The sequence below is a fragment of the Chaetomium tenue genome (assembly GCF_020726465.1).
Source record: "Chaetomium tenue strain MPI-SDFR-AT-0079 chromosome Unknown F5144scaffold_4, whole genome shotgun sequence".
In the NCBI taxonomy this organism is placed as follows: domain Eukaryota; kingdom Fungi; phylum Ascomycota; class Sordariomycetes; order Sordariales; family Chaetomiaceae; genus Chaetomium; species Chaetomium tenue.
The window spans coordinates 3,513,034-3,531,855 of record NW_027117332.1 but is presented as its reverse complement, the minus strand read 5'-3'; the positions used below and the strand labels follow the sequence as shown (position 1 = coordinate 3,531,855).

At 54.9% G+C, this 18,822-nt stretch overlaps 6 protein-coding genes across 6 annotated transcripts; 4 read left to right on the top strand and 2 right to left on the bottom strand.

Moving 5' to 3' along the window:
- Positions 1–163: 163 nt before the first annotated feature.
- On the top strand, positions 164–3,845 carry F5144DRAFT_489559 (uncharacterized protein; the record flags this gene model as incomplete). Its single annotated transcript, XM_066785740.1, has 4 exons — positions 164–606; positions 664–1,555; positions 1,850–2,091; positions 2,132–3,845. 4 exons carry the CDS (start codon positions 164–166, stop codon positions 3,843–3,845), a joined length of 3,291 nt encoding a protein of 1,096 aa, XP_066643574.1.
- A 654-nt stretch (positions 3,846–4,499) lies between these two features.
- On the bottom strand, positions 4,500–5,404 carry F5144DRAFT_621234 (uncharacterized protein; the record flags this gene model as incomplete). The annotated part of the gene is made up of 3 exons (XM_066792052.1): positions 4,919–5,404; positions 4,558–4,872; positions 4,500–4,526 (listed from the first exon to the last, which is right to left on the bottom strand). Exons 1-3 carry the CDS (start codon positions 5,267–5,269, stop codon positions 4,500–4,502), a joined length of 693 nt encoding a protein of 230 aa, XP_066643573.1. The 5' UTR covers positions 5,270–5,404.
- A 1,653-nt stretch (positions 5,405–7,057) lies between these two features.
- On the top strand, positions 7,058–9,542 carry F5144DRAFT_621233 (uncharacterized protein). Its single transcript, XM_066792051.1, has 7 exons — positions 7,058–7,137; positions 7,202–7,281; positions 7,390–7,966; positions 8,041–8,095; positions 8,132–8,690; positions 8,753–9,239; positions 9,441–9,542. Exons 1-7 carry the CDS (start codon positions 7,109–7,111, stop codon positions 9,460–9,462), a joined length of 1,809 nt encoding a protein of 602 aa, XP_066643572.1. The 5' UTR covers positions 7,058–7,108; the 3' UTR covers positions 9,463–9,542.
- On the top strand, positions 9,485–10,315 carry F5144DRAFT_490121 (uncharacterized protein; the record flags this gene model as incomplete). The annotated part of the gene is made up of 1 exon (XM_066785775.1): positions 9,485–10,315. A coding segment is annotated over one exon (831 nt), but the record flags the coding sequence as incomplete, so codon positions are not given.
- Positions 10,316–11,793: 1,478 nt separating this feature from the next.
- Positions 11,794–14,103, bottom strand: F5144DRAFT_512837 (mitochondrial carrier domain-containing protein; the record flags this gene model as incomplete). Its single annotated transcript, XM_066786566.1, has 6 exons — positions 13,842–14,103; positions 13,641–13,784; positions 13,408–13,580; positions 12,951–13,341; positions 12,306–12,546; positions 11,794–11,990 (listed from the first exon to the last, which is right to left on the bottom strand). Exons 1-6 carry the CDS (start codon positions 13,971–13,973, stop codon positions 11,794–11,796), a joined length of 1,278 nt encoding a protein of 425 aa, XP_066643570.1. The 5' UTR covers positions 13,974–14,103.
- Positions 14,104–14,628: 525 nt separating this feature from the next.
- F5144DRAFT_593205 (PrpF protein-domain-containing protein) lies at positions 14,629–18,352 on the top strand (the record flags this gene model as incomplete). Its single annotated transcript, XM_066790435.1, has 4 exons — positions 14,629–16,709; positions 17,072–17,242; positions 17,284–17,386; positions 17,453–18,352. 4 exons carry the CDS (start codon positions 14,629–14,631, stop codon positions 18,350–18,352), a joined length of 3,255 nt encoding a protein of 1,084 aa, XP_066643569.1.
- Positions 18,353–18,822: the final 470 nt, after the last annotated feature.

The following is an 18,822-nucleotide window of genomic DNA, read 5'->3' as shown; positions in this document are numbered from 1 at the left end:
AGGCAGGATTGGGCATCGATATCAGGCTCACGTCTCATTTCAGCTCCCTCGGTTTCTCCTTTCTCGCCTGACCTCGTACCCACCAACTTGCTAAGCAATACATCAACGCAAATTTACCAACGCATTGCCGACAGACCTCCGGTTACGCCCTTTTGTACCGACAATGGCAGATCCGCTCTCGGTCGCCGGCTTGGCGGCGGGCATGGTCTCGCTCGGCCTACAGGTCTGTGGCGGCATCACATCGTACCTCGACGCCCTGAAATGCGGCGAGCAAGACATCGCTTCCACAAGACAGCAGATCGACCGCCTCGGCAGGGCACTGCAGGCCGTCGAAGCGTCACTACCCCAACCCCAACAGGAACACCAGGCGCCAACAGCTGCAGTGCATGGTTGTCTGGACTCTTGCAACCAGGAGCTCAAGGGCCTGGAAACTCTGATGGCCCACCTCGCCGGGCCCGACCAGAATCCGTCCGGAGGGAGAGAAAAGATCCAGGCTTTGAGCAAAAGGTTGTGCTATCCGTTCAACCGGCCAAAGATCGAGCAGTTGGAAATGAGGCTGCGCAACACCAATGCGACGCTTCAGTTGGCTTTACAGGCCCTCGGAATGTACGTAGGTTCCAGCCTTTGTGGGGCACTACACAGTAATTAATACGAAGACACCAGATCCATGTCACGAGCCGGTACAGAGAAGCTAGCCGTGCTCGAATCGACTTCCCGTAGCCTATCAGCGGGGATCGTCGTCGTCCAGACAGAACTCGCAGCAATAGCGACTCCGGTGCGAGAGCTCCACGCCGGTCTTCCTCGGCTCGAGGGTATCCCAGCGCAACTCGACCGAATCGAGACCCTTCTTAGCGAGCAGCTTACTATCGGAAGCTCAGCTGGTAGTGTCATGCGACCACAGGATGAGCTCAGGATGGCCAACAGAGTGGCGACTGGCCGGTTGCTTGCGAAGCCATCAGCCCTGCGGGAAATTTGTGATGTCTCAGGAGCTGTCTCGAGCCCCGAGAGTAACGGCCATGACCGCGACCAGTTCTGGAACTTGGTTCGGCTGTTAGCCGGGCGCGCCGTGGTGTGCCGTTGCCGGCCCCGCAGGCACATTCGGCGCAACAATTTCGCCTGGAGTTCGCTCGTCCTTTCAGTCGAGACGACTGTACAGGGGCATTTACCCGGCTGCCCACTCGGCCAGGCGGCAGGCACGAACCGAAGCAAAATGCTTAATCTCAGATATACCGGACTGTGGCGTATACTAAACTCAGCCGTCCAGCTCTCGTTTGGAATGACAAGAGGCGCAGGCGGTTGGAGCATCAGCCCGAGCTTCACATACTACCCTACCGTGGACGCCAAAACGGCACCGGCATTTCGGATTTTGACTCTGTTGAGGAGTGCAATGCGCTTCATTGCCTATAAAGATCCGGGACCCCGAACACCGACACGACTTGAGGAGTTGGTGGCACGAGCATTGGTGAAACTAGTCACATTATTTCAAACTGGAAAGGCATCTCCTCTCGCTGTCGACTCAGAAAACCAATCTCTGGTTCATTATGCGGCTGAAATGGTGAGTCCTAAGCTCCCAGCTCATGACCTCTGGACAGTGCACTAACTCATGCAACCACACGTGGTCGGTTTCAGTTCCCACATGCACATCGCGGAGAAAACGACTCGTTCGCATGGCCGGTTACGGCTCTACTTGAAGTCCTTGAATGCATAGTCCGATACAACGCTCCAGTAAATGCCTGTAATACTCGGGGAATGTGGGTTTTGATGTGTCCAATTTCAAGCAATGTTACAAAATAACTACCTTACCTACCTACCTACCTACCTACCTAACCTACCTAAGGTACCTACCTAGGCTGACGCGTCGCCTAGCACACCAATCTACATGCTCACCTTTCTCAGCGCCGCCCCTGTGCACTGGATATGGAGGGCTTCAGGAATCATTCGACAGTCAGACCCCGACATTATGCCAGTGTCCTCGGAGGAAACTCTATCAGATGGCCCTGGCGCATGCTGGTGGGAACAGCAGTCTGGAGACTGCTATGCTAGTACCCTCCTGGATCTCCTTAAAAGTTCCACAGAAATCGCTGAAGGTATGTCCCACATGGCTTAATATGAGGCTCACCGCTTAAGTCAGACTGGTTCTCTGTGTTTCTAATGTGAGGTTGTTGTCTCCTCCAGCGTATGGATGCGGCCCATTGAGTCTGGCGATCCTCGCCAACAACGATGAAGAAGTCGAGCGTCTCTTGGACAACTACCCGGCCACCGTGAACGAACGAAACCTTTCAGGCCAGAGTCCTCTACATCTTGCGGCAGACAAGCCTTCATATCTACGTCTCCTGGTGCGAACCGCGGGCAGGGCATTGCTCGAGGCGACGGACAATGCAGGCGTTTCCGCATTAATTTTTGCCCTCAATCTCAGTGGCTGGGTTTGCAGGGAGAAGACAAGCCGTCGCATGTGTCGCCAATGTGAATGTGCCGAATGTTTCATGATCCTCATTAAAGAAGGCAACTGCGCAGTTCCCGTGCACTATAGCTTGCAATCATTCCTCAAAGGCGCCTCACAACAATGCCGGCTGCAGTACGCACGCGCCCTGAAACTTCGGCGGGACGAACTGAAGCAGCTTTCTCTCGAGATTCTACCAGCAGACGAGGCAGCCAAGCTAGGACTGCACCGTGAAGGCGTCCTTGATTACTTCGCACCGTCTGCTGTCTTGTCTTTAGAACGGCGAGGTGTTCGTATTCCTGGCGCGCTGGATATCGAAAGAGATCTACGATCGCTTTATCAACTGCTAGACCACCCCTCCGACGCGAACCTTTTCTTTCGGGTTGGGTTTCGTGACACTAATATTTGGGGGGATTCAGTTTTTCGAAACAAGCTAAGCCATACAGGCATCGACGACGACTACCTGCGATGGCTCGGAGAGCATGGCTCTGAGGCCCTGTTTGACATGAACGGGGATATCTCCGGTACTTCTGCCACGTTCGTTGGAATTGCTGAGGTGCTATACCACTTTTCTTTTGATAATATTGAGGAGCGCGAAGCGGTATGGCTTCGTGGTCTCAACAGAGCAGCCCTACGGGCTGAAATGGCCGACGATTGCCACTGCAAATGTTCACCTGGAGGATGCACCCCGCTCACTTTCATCCTACACGTGGCAGATCTTAACAACACGTCGACGCCTCCGTTCGAACGCATGCGTGTTGAGTCCACAATCGACAACTGGGTGCGTTACATGATGGATTTCCCCACCCATCTTGAGGAAAAGCACCACCTCGCAGCACTGCGATACTTCACGTTCAAGTGTCTGAATATCCCGCACACTTGTTGTCGTCGCCAAGTCACTGAGGGGGCATGGCTGGGTGAAGAGGAGCAAGAGACGGACGAGGTTGAAGACGAGCATGATGTAGACGAAGTTGAAGAAGAGTATGCTCATTGCCTTTTGCTGCTAGAAGAGCTACTGGTCGAGTTCGAGCCCGAGCTCACGACAGCTCTTCAAGCTTCTGATCCGGTGGAAGATTGGGATCTAGAGGACACGGGCCCGGTGGGATTCTGGCGAGTCACTTGGGTCAATCATATGAAGCAGGTCGTAGGGGAGCTTTGCGGCAATGAGCTTTCTGACGACGAGAGACGGGCAGCTGAGGAAGTCGGAGTCGTGTGGGACAGACCAACACCGCCTGAAGAGGGACAGCTTGATAACGTTGTATGGAACGGGCTAAACCGGCCTGAGGAGGGACAGCTTGACAAGCCGGATCTCAACTCCTACGGGTTTGCTAAGTGCAAGTGTTGCGGGACGATATTGAACATGGATTATTGGTTTGTTAAGTTGGAGGAGATCGAGGTGGAATAAAACCAAGACGCTATATGCGGATGGACTCGGGCCCGCGGTGGAAAGCTTTTGGCCTCGGCCAAATAGGTAGGTATCTAGTAGTTTCCCTTCCTCCTGGGGTAGATCAGGGCGGTTCGATTTGATCTGGCCACGCAGTGGGCTGAGGTACTTGTGATGTACATTTCGCCGGGAGGTTTTGGCCCTGATCTTAAGCACTTTATTCTGTGACGGTTGTCATGTCCTGTTGCGTCCTGGGTTTTGGTACCGATGGGGTGGCGTCTAGTTAGCGGCCACCTAGAGGAGAGATATTGAAAAGGCTTTATTCTATTTTTGTCAGCCAGAGTGCCTTATGGGAGTGCAGTGTGAATTGGCCGATTCGAATACAAGTCCTAGAATGTGGTGTTCACTAACCTACCTACCTAGGTACCAATTATTCCCCAAACGGCTCGGTTCCATGGAAGATAGAATCGGCTGGATATCCCGGCGAGCCCGGGCAACAGTGGATTCTCGCCCGGTTTGTGTCTTGGTGGATGATACTTCCTATATGACTAGGATGTGGCATCTAATCTCAACTGACACGCCTTCAATATAATAGACTCTCTAACTTTGCACTATCCCCTGTCTTCAGCTTGAGGCGCCCGGACATGAGCTGCCATTGTTGCATTCTCAACCCGCTCAGTTGATCTCGACCGCCTTGCCAGGCTTCAACCAGCGGACCCTACCTATCCAACACGCCCTCCGCCTCAAACTCCTTGAACACCCCCTCCCCATTCTGCGTAAAATGATCCCAAGACTCGTAGTGCATCGGCACGAGGGCATCCGCCTTCAGATCCCGGAACAATCGCGCCGCCTGCCGTCCATCCATAGTAATCTCCAAGCCATCCAACGTCGCCTTCTCCAGGCTCACCAGCGCCACCACAACATGATACTTCTCCGCCACCTGGGCCAGGTCGCCACGGTAAACAGTATCCCCCGAAAAGTAGATAGCATTCAACCGACCGTCGGGCGCGACGCCAAAATCAGCCGTGTGCACCACGAACCCGACACACTCATGCCCAGGCCAGTGGGTTCAGGGGGTGGCCGTGATGCGGAACAGCTTGCCGGCGATGCGTACCTCGCGCTCCTGCCAGTCGGCGCAGCCGAGCATGCCGGGCCGGGGCGCGAGGTTGCGCGCGCCGGCCGTCGAGTAGCTGACGGCCCAGCTCGTCCAGGTTGTCCGGGTGGTTCTCGTGGCTGAGGAGCACGGCATCGATGGGCGGGAGCTGGTCGAGGCGGAGGGCGGGGTTTTCGTAGGTGTGCAGGGTGTGGTTGGAGGATTGGAAGGTTGTGCCGGCGGGGGAGAAGAAGGGGTCTGTGAGGAAGGTGATGCCGTCGATGTCGAGGGTTGCGGTGGCTGTTCCGATGTGGGTGATGGTCACTTTGTTGGTGAAGGTCGAGGAGAGCATTGTGGGCAGTGTTGTGAAAAGGCCTCCAGGGCTGGCTTGATACAGAAGACAGAAGAGCGAGTTGATTATCTCCCAGCGAGGTTGGGAGGGAGGAGGTCTTTTATGATCTTGGACGTGTTAACTGGCCGTTCTCAATCCTGGAATGTGCTTACACTATCAATATGCGATTGGTTTGACTCGTTGCTGTGTTGAGGTCGTGGGGGTGGATTATTCCCGACAGATCACAAAAAGAGGAAAAAGCAGTGGCAAGTCCCTGCCTAGAGCGAAGGGTAAATTTGATGCTTGGTAATAATGTTTGACTGAGTCCACAACTCAACGTTGGTGTTGATCCGGCGTTTCCGCCCTTGGAGTCCTGCTGGTGGCTTCGAAGGCCGCGGCAATGTGTTAATCTCCCCGTAGCAGTAGCTAGGTACCTAGCTATTCTTGCGTAGCTGACGGGGCCGTGGCAAATCAGGCGACCCGGCAGTCTGAATGTGGAATCACATTGGCCTGGTAATAAAGCCAGGGTCGAGTTCATCTAGACCCCTGGCAACTATGTATAGGTACCTCATATAGCTTCAAATCCGCCAAGACAAGCCCCCCGGTTCCACTATTATCATGAAAGTTCGCCGCTGGGTTTCTTTCAAGAGAAAGTAACACCGACTCACCGGCTCACCGGCTTGACGAATAGGTTCCCGCTTCAGTAGATTCATAAGCCAAGTAGAATATCCATCGGATTAACTTGGATGATATTTGTCAACCCCGACTTGACAAACCCGCCCTGGCTCCGTGGGAGGCACTCGAATCCGGGGCTCTGACGTTTGCACCTCGTTCTATGGCGTATTCCTCGGTGCAGTCAGTCCCGTCTTTGCTCCCTGCGGCGATATTAGTTTTGAATCCGGACCTCGAAAAACTTGGGTCCCGGATGGGAATCGTGTTAGCGGCGGCCGGGATAGGGGTCGTCATCAGATCATCATAGCTGGCGTTCTGATATCAGAGCGCGGGGGCTCGTACATGGGAGCGCAGGTTTTCCCAAGGAGTAGTTTGGCAATTAGAGCTCTATTGGTCGTTACAGCACACACGGTTGGGAGGAGCAAAAAGGTTGGGGAGGTCGCCTAGGTTTGGTGGTGAAAAATGGGCGTAGTCCTAGCCAAATTCAGCACATGCAATTATTCCGGCAATGCTTGACAGGTACCTACAATGTTCGTTTCTCGAAATATTGCAGAAGGCTAACAGCAACAGAAATAAGTCCAGTATTGTTCGAAATTCGCTTGATCCAAGACCAGTGAAATTAGAAATACTCCCTACTCACAGGGGTTTTCAGCTTAGGGCGGATCACTGTGATTTGGGAGCTGGGTTGACGCACAACGCGGTCAACCTCGATGTTCCGATTTGCTGACTGCAGGCACTTCTGCCCCAAGCTCACCGCAACTTCGCAGTGGGAGTGGCGAAGCGCAGGAGGGCTGTGGCGGAGCGGCGGATGCAGAGAATTGGGCACTCTTCAACCTTTTTTCAGGGCGGGGGCTAAGGATCAAAATCGAACCTCGTCTCTGGCTGCGATGTTCCTCACTTCAACACACAACACCTCCACACACTGCCAGTCCACTGGAATTCCCAAGGGAAACGAAGACAACTCTGAGCCGCGCATGATTTCTGGACGCGATGGATTCGACCCAGCGCCAAGAAGGGGAACCTGCCGATCCTCTAACAAAGAGTCATGGAGATGCGAAGGTCCCGGGCGTCTCCCACAAGCCTGGCGGGCCCTTATGGCCCCGCGAAGCCACTTGGGAAGACCTAAGACCAACGATTACTTCATTGTATTGGGACGAGGGGAAGAAACTGTCAGAGGTGATAAGAATTATGAATGTGGACCACGGGTTCGACGCATCGTAAGCTTACAATCTTTGCTTGCCACACTGTTTTGGCGGTTTTGGCGGTTGACTTGTGTCCCAGGGCAAAAGAGTACAAGCGGAAATTGAAAATGTGGGATCTCAGGAGGAACATCAGTCCCACTACGATGGCTGCTATCTCTGGTATAAGACAAAGGCGCCTCGTTGAACAGTCTAAGGAAACTAAATTCACAATCGGCGGCCGGCCCCTCCGAACACAAAATATTAAACGATGGGATCGCCGAAATGGAGGACGTTGGAAGGCGGAAAGCGTCGCTACACCGTCTGGTGTGACATACTGTACCGATTCCGAGGAGGATGCCTCGAACAGGTTCCATGGTCGTGACATCGCAGAACCAGACAGGAACATCGAGAGTGAACACCGGCAATCATTTGACCCTTCGGCTCCGGAGCAGCCGTATCAGAAGAAGACCGACGCAACTGTAGGACTGGTTGGATCGCACACCGTAGCCGGGAACTCCATGGATTCAGGTTACGCTTCGGCCGTCGCCCTCGCAGGGCAGAAGGACGGCACGCATCATCAAGATACTGGCCTGGAGTCTGGCTTGGCTGTCATCAAGGAATGGGATGCGAGGACGACGTACTCTGCTGAAGGTAGCATCAGCGGGGTTGACGTGACCATCTACAAGGTCGAGCTTGTTGACAACTTGGTTGCCAAGGTTCACGAGCTTGGGGCAGGAGGCGAGAGCTTGGATCGCATGGTGGCGGTGTTACCATCGCTCCTGAAAGCGCTCGCCTTGAAGCTTGGCCAGCCTGGCTCGAGCAAGTCCCAGAGAGATGTGATGTATTTCATTCACAAATATCGACAGTAAGTGCCTCCCTACGGCGCAAGCCGGACTATTCACGATTGATCCGCCAGGCCTCGCAGCTGACACTGTGTAGCGACTTGACTCAAATGTTTAAGGAAGCTATGTTGGAACAGATCGAAAACACCACGGTGTTGGAAAGACAGATCTAACGGGTCGACAATGAGGTTATCTCATCCCGGATCAAGAGATGGCTCGCAAGTCTGGACACTCAGGGATTTGACGATGCGGTGCCAACACATAAACAGACGACCAGTCTCGGCGATGATCTTTTGACTCTTCCCGACGATGAGGAGATTATTCTTCCAGATAAGCGTGGGTATCGTGAGGTGATATTTGACTCTGAAGCCTACAAGGCTCTTGCGATACGCCTGGCGTCTGAGGCCTTCCGGACCCCCCTCTCCGACTCGGATGCCATGAGAGAGATTCGGGTCAAGATCTTAACCACCCTTCCAATCGAAAACCGTATCAGTCGTCACGAAGAGTCGATTTTACTCACAATGGCAATAGTTGTCAGATGGGACCCGATCGCCTTTCTCGGAGATCAATACCAGAACTCTGAGAATCCCATGGAGCTCCTAGAACGGGTCATAACTTTGACCGGATCGGCAAGCAATGCCCAAGCCTTGCCGTGTTCTGAGTATGTTGCTCAAACATGGCCTATGGCTGGCCCTCATATTCTAGCTGCGGTATCCGGGGCCGTGCAAACACGAGCAACGACAGCGAGTACGTATCTTCGGCACACACGTATCGTTAAACATTTCTTCGTGGCTAACAAACCGTGCTAGAAGTTCTCCCGGACGGATCTGAGATTGAGGTGGAAGTTCCACATAGCCATTTCCGCTTGATTGCTAAGGGCACCGCGGACTTCATCGCAGATGCTACGGAAGTCATGGCCTGGCTTGGGGCCGCGTTGCGATCCTCTGGCGACGGAATCATGAAGTACTGCACACCACAAATGTTGAATTGCGAAAGGATTGGGGGAAGTGCTGACTATACTTGCGTGATTGACTTCGATATGGGCCCGGAAGTCAAAATAGACGCCGGTGGCGGGTGCTGCTGGCACGGCATGTTCGGCGATCCAGTTATTGTTAAGGGCTTCCCCATTCGAAATCGGTCACGCGAGAATACGGGATTGGAGATACCACTCGACATGGCCGCGAGCCTGATAGATGCAAAGCGGTTGCATTCTTTTGGGGGCCAGCTACATCTCAAGGGGTTTTCAGCGATGCTCACGCCAACCGAGATCGCTGAGGGCCTCGCCTTTTGGCATTTGTCTTACAATCCGACTGGTGAAAGGGTGTCCTATCTCGACGCACACGAGGGTACCGGAACCATTACGATGAACTCACTGAGATCATCCCGCCATGTTATTGGCTGGTGCCCTCAAGCGCTGAATATGGCTGGTAAGTCTTTCTGAAGCCCCGGATGTCCTGGCCGGGAATGATCTTCCCCGTTACTAACATCCAAAACCAGGGGATGCTTCTGCAAAATTTGATGTGGGAGGATCCGACCTACCCATGCCGAGCAAAGAGATCACTCTTGAAAAACTCACTTTGTCGGGCGGTCAATTCGTTGTCGGTGGCTGTCAGTTCGCCATCGGAAAGAAGGACCAGCCTATACACTTTTCCAAGGAAAGCTACATCAGAAAGTTGCAGTGGGCTCGACAACGCTATGTGGTTTTATGGGACGAAGAAGACAAACGTGGCTGGCTCGTCAATGGAACCAGCGCGCTGCTTCACATGCTCCGCGCATCACTCGAGCAATTCAAGCTCGACGATTGTAGTTCAGAGTTTCTGTTCAACGAAAGCGCATTCCAGCCGCCACCAGGACACCAGCGGTTCCAGGCTAAGACCGCAATTCTCACTCTGCTCAACCCAAGCAACAGGAAACTGCGCCTTTATAAGCTCAAAGAGGACATCACCGAAGAGATTGTGATACGGCCAGATGGAGGTTGCGAAACGTGGACAAAAGTTCGGACGTCATATACAACGGTTGAAGATAGGGTTTCAGAGCTCTTTGAGAGCCTCGAAAAGATTATCGACCACCAAGCACAGGGAGAGAATTCCGCAAAAGGGCTCGACATGAAGTCGTGGCTGTCCGATAATCACTTGCAAGGTTGGGACTTCCGTGATGTAGTCACGGACTGGGATCCGATTTATTTGAGGGTAGCAAGCCTACCAAGCTGCGGACAGACCTGGGTCGGGTTCGCAAAGTCGATCCGCGCCGTTGTGCTATTTGGTCGTGGCTTTGGCGACCTCATCAAGCCTGCGAGGGGGACACAGTTAGGATCCTGGGGCACAATGCCGAGGGGACAGGGGCTGCTTGGAGCCTGCGTGGCTGACCTCAGGGACATCATCGACCGCCAAGGAGACATTAAGGGGCAACCGCTCATTCTGTCTACGGGGATTTTGTGGCACAATCCTTTGCAATACAGCCCATTTGAAGCACACAACCTTCCCGAGTCGGGGGAATGGGGTCCTGTTCAAACTCTATGTTCGACAAATTCCCCGCCCAGGAGTTTGCTTTCCAAGAAGGAATTCTCTGGGCCACTCGACATTGACAGCTACAAGAACGGCGCCGTGATATTTGGTCGGGCCAAGCCGTCCAGTGTGATGGCTGATATCACAAAATTGAAGGCGAAGATTCTCCTCGATGTCTCTGGGAATAAGGAGATGGTTGAGGGGGACGGTGAAACGCACAGAGTGGGATCAAACATCAGCGGCAGTGATGCGGACGAACACTCGTCCAGCGCGGGTGCTCCGGCCGTATCCCCAAACACCAACAGTTCACAGGGCTCTTCACCTACTCCTGTGTCATCAGAAGCAGTACCGGCCTCATGGTCAGGTTCAGGGACTCAGGCTGCAACAGTGGAGTCTCCCGCCACATCCGCTCCGTCGCTCGAGGCGGAGACCCCCGTTTCCAGCGACTTCGGGCGCCCAGGGGGCACCAAGAAGCGACCAGCGACAGATTCGGAAGACGGAGACAAGCCATGGAAGAAATGGTTTCCCGGGAGGTCAAAACGGGAAAGTGTGAAGTCTGGGAATTCTCGTTAGCTTTGGGAAACTTTTCTCGGATGAATGAATGAGGAGCCTTCTGTTTCAAGGGGTACGTCCAGGGTACGAATGGTTAACACCACGCCATACTTTGGGGTGATAAACCCGAGTCTGCATGAATCAAACATCTCTCAAGCATCCCGGATATCCCAGGATAAGCGACTTTTTCGTTTATTAATTGCCTGTGTACCTCTTCAATCACCGCGCTCGTGATCGGGTTTTGTCGATTCCAACGTAGCCAACATGTGTTTGTTGGTCCCAGAATGGCAGGAGACTGCCGAAGGGGCCTGCGCGTCCGACACTGAGCAGCACGGATACTGAAATGGCAGCGGCGGTCAGCTCTATCTTTCCCCGGCCGGTCTCGCCGATTTCCCGCAGGGCGTAAAGGCTATGCGGGCCGGATGTGCCAATCATCTCGTGTGTAGAACCAACACAGGAACTTTACGATCTTGGCGAAGTGTTCTATTCGGGGACACTTGGTCTCCCCTTCTTTTCTGCTACGGTCTTGATCAGGCTCTCTCTTCACTCTTCCACCACCCTTCTTCCGCCAACCCACAAATATCACCAAGACTCGAACCATCATGGATCCCACAAACAGCAACCCCACAAACAGCGGCCCTCCACCACGTTGAGAATCCATGGCGACAGTAACAACAATATTCCGCCCGCATTCGACGTGCTATGCGCCGTCAAACCTCTGGCTCGATGCCTCTAATACAGCTTGGCCATGCGGCACGGAGATTTCCCAGCCGCCGGTGTGCACCTTTATCCAGTTAGGCCGTCCTGGGGATAGGAACCATGGTGACCCGTGCCATCAGAATAATTGGATCACCACCGGAGGCACCATCCTCACGAACACTGCATACAGTGCTTGCCCGGAGGGAATGACGGGCGTCCAAACGGAGACGATTGAATTTGCGGACATCACCACCGTGGAAACCATATGCTGTCCGACGTGAGAAACATTTTACTGAGCCCAAACTGCGTAATAATGATAACTAACCAGGCGCTTGCCCTTTGCACCGTCATAGGGCCTATGATTTTGCCGCAGCCACGTTGGCCCAGCCCTCAGTTCCACTCCCCATCCCCGGTGACGGCACCACATACTCATGGGCAAGTCCCAGCACTTATACTGTTTGCAAGGCCACTTCTGTGAAGGATCTATCGGATCAGGAGGTTATCTTGACCGTCCTACGGGCTCACTGGCAACCAACATCGATAACCAAAACACAATGGGACTACGAAAACGGTTTCATCGTCGCGAAAGCAGCCGTGATCACCAAACGGCTGTATACCGACCCCGTAGCTGGTACAACCTCGACCTGCTTTGGACCTTGGTGGGACTGTGCACAGAGCAACCCCTTTGTCCCCCGTCCAACTGCCGCCCCGCGCCCGTGGGACCGAGACACCCTCCACCCCTTACCGGCCGTTACCCAACCCACACCGGCCCCATCTTGCCCCTCGGCCGCTAACCTCTGGTTCGCCTCCAGAACCTGTCCCGCCCCTTTCGGCAACAGCACCCGCGCCTTCCACGGGCTCGCGTTGTAGGGCAGGACACATTGGGGCTGTGACACACGTTAATATTGGGGCGTTGGGATGATACCGGGGGTAATGTTAAGAAAATGTATAACGTGCGTATTATGGACTCTTTGGATACTGTATAGATCCGGAACCTTTAGCATTACAAGCTGGAAATAGTTGTCACTGTGGCTTCATTCTGCCAAGTCGTGACGATGGATAGGTAGCCGGTCATGTTACATATATTAGGGCATCTAATCTTGGTAGATATTGTACACTCAAGCCTCTTGAGCCGATGTCCAAAGTTGCATCAGGTCTTTTACAAGGTTCTCGATTCCGTACCCCCGGTAGATACCATGAGCACGCTGGAAACCTTTTCGTATATGGTGAACACTATTCCTCCACTCAACACGAGTCGGCCCAGCCGCATAGTGCTTCCCTTCCATAGTCCACGCAAGCCTGCGTCCGTCCATATGCTCGCAGCGGCCTCCAGAGTGGTCGCACCCTTAGCGCTCTGCGTCCTGCTCTTGATGGTATCAAACGGCTGGGTCGCATACACTGTGATAATGCCTGCAATCGCACCCAAACCAAACGTGGCTATGCTATTTTGCGGCATACCACTCTTCTGCCACATCTGCTTCAGCATGTTGTAGGAGCCCATGCGGACCGCCGACGTTGTACATTGTTTCAACGTTGTAGACGACAGTCCTTTGTACAACGTCGTAATTCCCTGCTCCTTGACTAGCATCCCTGCGGCGTGCACGCTGGAGCGGTATCTCTTTGCGCCGCGGGCGTCATCAATCCTGCTTTTGTTAGTTTGTTTTCTTTTTCAGATCAAGCAAGGTGGTAGAGGGAGGGGCGTTACTGACATTGCAGTCTTAATCCTCTCCGTCGGCGTCACAGCCGCGACACTCTCCACAGCCCCGGCTACCATGCCGGCGAACAGCGACTGCGTGGCAGTGAGATGACCTGATGAGTCTGATAGTTGATTTTTGATGGTATCAAACGACATGAACCGCACCCCGGCTTTGAGGGCGGTGCCCTGGGCTTGATGTTAGCATGTGCATGATTTGCTGTTGATTGGGCACGGAAGTCCACGAACCACGACCAGCGTCGAACATCCCACATACAGAGCGCCAATTCCCGCTTCGGCAACGGTGTGTCTGATGAGAGCCAGGGGGTTCAAGGTTTGAGTGGCCGCACTCGCTCTCAGCTGAAGCCTGGTCTTGGCAAACTCGAAGGGATACTGCCCGATTTGTTAGCAATTTCATCTTCCCCCAAGGATAATAAGTTTATTGCCCACTGTTATAGCAGCTTCAGAAGCCCCTGCGACCGCGCCTGACACCACGGAAACCAAAGGGGTGACTTTTTTGGCCTCGGTGCGCTGTGTCTGCCGCGCAGACCTGGGTGTGGTCATTGCAAGTACTTGAGCCATGACATGAGCGGCGTAGAAGATAATTGTCCATCTCTGAATATCATCTTCACAGGCAGGGCGCAGGGCATTATTTAGTGTAGGTGTGTTACAAGCTCGCCGTGGGGTTGGGGTTTGAAGGATGGAGCACTTGCTTGCCGGTTGTTGATTCCGCGGAAGGCGGCACGGACATATCACCTTCCGCGGCATCTAATACATACCCGAGCACCCTTCCTGGTGGGCCCTCACTACACCGACCAGTGCCGAAATGCCGCGGGTTATCTTTCCCGACCACTCGCTCCACCCTGAAACTTCCTCAGTTGCCTCCTGGCTCTCACAGATGGAACTCACCAAAAATCAACTCCGCGCCGCGGGAACTGTCAAAAATGTCGACGAGCAATAGCAGCGTCGTCGTAGGACAAAGATCCCGGAAACGGCGGGCGGCGGCTGCGTGTAGCTTTTGCAAGCTCCGCAAAGTTTGGGCCCCCATTTCCGACTCGCTGCTGTGGCAAAACGCTGACCGTCAGTGACGCGTGTAAAGATCAAGTGCAACAACGAAGAGCCGAAATGCGCCAACTGCAGAACTTACGGGAAAGAATGTGTCTACGTCCCGGCAAAAACCCGTCGTCCCCGGGCGCCTACCACCCCGAATGCAGAGGCATCGCCCGCGGCAGAGATCATGGTAGCGCGGGAGAGCCCTAGGACTCCCAATAACAGTGGTTCTCATGCCGGAACCTATGCTTCTGATGCAACTACCAATTCAACCGTACCCGTGACGTCTGCGCCTGCTAGCCGCTGCCCCGCGGAAAGCATCGGAGAACCAAGCCTCCGGGCCGTTTCTCGCCATGGCTTCCAGGACGGAACCGCCGAGGCCATTGATGTCAATCAGGATGCAAGCCAATCCGCTGGACCGGCGACCACAAACTATTACGGCCCAACAAGTGCACACTTCGAAGCGCCCACCCCACAAGGTGGCCGAGGAGTCCTGAATCGGCCGGAGCGGGTACTGCCCCCGGAACTCGTTGAGAAGGTCTTGATGGCGGAGGCGGCGCACCAGCGGCAGATGGAGATCATCAACTTCGCAGCCGGAAAGCTTGACTTCGACGGTGTCGACCCGGAGCTTGGCCTTCACCTGCTTTCTCTACATTGGAACCGTCAGCATCACTCGTTTTTGCTTACCTATCGGCCCGCCTTCATGCGCGATATGGCCTGCGGCGGCAAGTACTTTTCCAAGCTACTGCTCAATGCCATCTACTTTGGCGCCTCCAAATTCAGCCCTCGTCTGGAGCTGCGGCGCGACCCGGATGATGTACGCACTGCGGGCTGGACCTTTCGGCAGCGGGTGAAGGACCTTCTCGGGGGCGCGCTCGATCGGAGCGAGATCACCACCATCCAGGCCCTCCTCGTCATGACTAACTCGCTTTTTGCTCTCGGCGACGAGCGCAGTGCCGCATGGCTGTATGCAGGTCTCGCTTTTCGCATGGTGATAGATCTCGGTATCCACGTCGACCGGCCTTACATATCGGGGTCCAGCGGACTGTCCGAGGAGGACGTCGAGATCCACAGGCGTGTCTTTTGGGGGGCCTTCGTCGTCGACAAAATCCAGTCACTGTACCAAGGACGACCGCCGAGCCTCCAGGACATTGACACGCGGGTACCTTTGGTTTTCCGCGATCGATATGAAGAGCTGGATTACTGGACCCCATTCGCCTTCAACGCTTCGAGCAACTATCCCGGATGTCCCGCCTACAGCGTGTCCACGTTTACTGAGCTCTGCAAACTGTGCGTTATCATGAACCAGATCATCAACAAGCTGTACGCGGAAAAGAGTGTCCGAAAGCATCCTTCACAGCTGCATGATGATCTTGAGGCGCTCAAGAAGCAGCTTGAGCTCTGGAGCCGCGAACTCCCCGAGCACCTCGTCTACCCCTCCGCCCATGCTAGCAAACCAACGCCACCGCCTCATGTACTGTCGCTCCAGGCCATGTTCAATGTACTCCTCATCCTTCTGAACCGGCCCTTTGTCTCAGAAGGCCGCCTGGAGTCGCAGACGGTGGCCGCCGAGGCCTTTGCGTCGTGCGCAACGGCCGCCACGCGGATTGTGCACCTACTCGAGGCCTACGAGCGAGCCTTCTCTATCGCCCGCGCGCCGTATCTCATCTCATATGCCACCTACGTGAGCGCTACCATCCATGTGCGGATTGCGGCCCAGCGCGAGCCCGGTTCGGAAGCGCACATATGCCTGCAGACGTGTCTTGGGGTCCTGGAGACGAATCAGGAGACGAACTGGGCCGTTCGGAAGGCTACCAAGGTCATTATCGATCTTGCCGATCGCATGAACGTAAAAGTACGTCCCACGAGCCACCGCCTGGTGGCAGACTCGCGCGTCGATAGCATGGTGCGGCCTGGGGACGATCCAGCAAGGGAAAACAACAGCTTTGGGAACTTCGCCGGGAGACCCGATTCTTCACTTATGACGCCGAGTTTCCCAAACGAGCCTTCTTCGGCTGCGTCTCGTCAATTCGACATGGACGCCATCATCCAGAGTTTTATGCAAGAGCAGAGCGAGCTTACAAGCCGGAATCAGCCGACCATCCAGTACGCGGCTCCTAACGCTGGTAACCTGACCTCGCCCGGCATCGCTTCCGTTCCGCGGCAACTGGACCCGTGGCAAACGGGGACAGACCCACTTCTTACCCCCGACTTCTTGCCGGACGACGCCTTGTTCGGGTTTAATCGCGTGGCCTTGGACCCGGCCTGGTGGGGAGACCAAACTTGGGGCAACGGATGAGATACAGGACGGTGGGTAGAACTCAGCTGGTATTGAACGGATCCCGCCGTGCCGGTAGCCGTGCGGTTCCGCGGCATCATGGATGCGCAGGCGTTTCCAGCCAAACACGGGGAGGGTATATTGATATGCGCCTCGCTGCCACTTGCACGAATGCGGTTGTTTGTTTTACTTCACGCCTAGCTTATAGAGCATGTCAGGAGCTATCCTAGCGGTTACATTTCCACCCCCTATCTACGCAGAGCGCTTGCTCCCACGACTCGCCATGGCCATCCAGGAGAGAAGAAAACGCTGTGCAGTGCGCTCGGTAATGATGCGTGCTGGCACATCCAAGGGTCTGTTCTTTCGACGAGAAGATCTCCCCACGAATGTCGGCGAATGGTCGCCCATCATCCTGGGCGCCATGGGTTCGCTGGATAACGACCTGCGACAGCTCAACGGCGTCGGTGGCGGCTCCTCCACAACATCCAAGGTTGCCGTTGTGGCCCGGTCCAAACGACCGAACGTGGATGTGGACTACACCTTCATCCAGGTCCCTGTTGGCAGGGGGAAGTTGGACTTTTCGGGGAACTGCGGAAACATGGTGTCCGGCGTCGGCCCGTTCGCTGTAGACGAGGGCATGGTCATGGCAGAACCGGGCGCTTCCAAAGTATGTCCCCACTGCCCTAACGCACCCTTATCCTTTTCACTCGAAAGTAAAGCTAAAATGGCTCAGGCCAATGTGCGCATTTTCAACACCAACACCGGTCGCCTCATTGTCGACACGGTTGAGCTTGATGAGACAGGTCTCTTCGAACCGAACGGCGATTGCCGTATTGGCGGGTTCGGCGGGACCGGGAGCCGCATCGATGTCAGCTTTGTTGAGCCGGCCGGTAGCATGACCGGCAAGTTACTTCCGACGGGACAGCCAGAAGAGACGCTGTGCATAGATTTTGGCCCATCTGTGGGCAAGCACGACGTGCGTGTGACGCTTCTGGATGCCGCAAATCCTTTCATCTTTGTGGACCAGAGCAGCTTGCCGCAAAACCTGTCCTTTACCCCAGATTCAGTCGACGCCCACGCCTGGGTAGAGCAGATACGACGGGCTGGCGCCGTACGCTATGGCCTTGCAGCTACCGTGGAGGATGCCGCCAAGGTTCGCGGTACCCCTAAAATTGCCTTCCTACAACCCCCAGAGGCCGGCAGCAAGCAGGATATACGGGTTCTCTCGTATAGCATGGGGAAACCGCACCCAAGCCTCCAGCTCACGGGAGCAGTGTGCCTTGCGGCAGCGCTCTGCGTGCCCGGCACTGTGGCCCATCGCCTATCCCGCAGCTCTGCCATCGCGGCTGGACAGGGGCCGCCAACTCCCCCAGAGAGTGAAGACGGCACAGGGAACGATGGCGACGGACCATCAGTAGCGGTACGGCTTTCACAGAAGCAAGAACGGACAGTGCTGGTGGGCCACCCCACAGGGCAAATCGAAGTCACAGTTGGTTGGCAGCTGGGTCGTGATGGCGAGGTAGCGATTGGATATGCCAAGGTTTTCAGGACCGCGAGGAGGATATTTGCTGGCGAAGTTGTCGTGGATCTGGCGTGCGGCCGGCAGATGATAAACGGAGAGGAGGCGGTTTAAAGCACCAAAACTCGAAGATCTCATGATGACAATGTAGAAATTTACACCCGATAGATGAGATGTAAACTACATAGCATTGTCGAATTTACGAGTTAGATCAAGTCACTTTTGCGGGCGGCCTGCAAACCCCGTATCGAAGAGGCCAAATCCCAAGTCAAGGAGACCATTGACACCAGACCCGTGGCCGAATTTGAGACGGAAAGGCAGTTTGTTCCGTCCCTCGAAACGTCACCTAAACCCGGACATGCGTACGAGTACGTCCTTTATTCATGAGCAATCATGCTATGAGTTGTGGTTTCGTTGGGGGGGGGCGCTCGTGAGGACAGATCGTGGCCCCAGTCCCACGCGCCCGGATTCCCTCTCATTGAAACGGAGCTGGGAGTTACCTTCCTACAAGTATGCACACCTTCCGCTTCGGCCTTCTAAACGGAGGCCCCGGGCGTGGTGTGCAGCGTGCATTGTGGTTGACG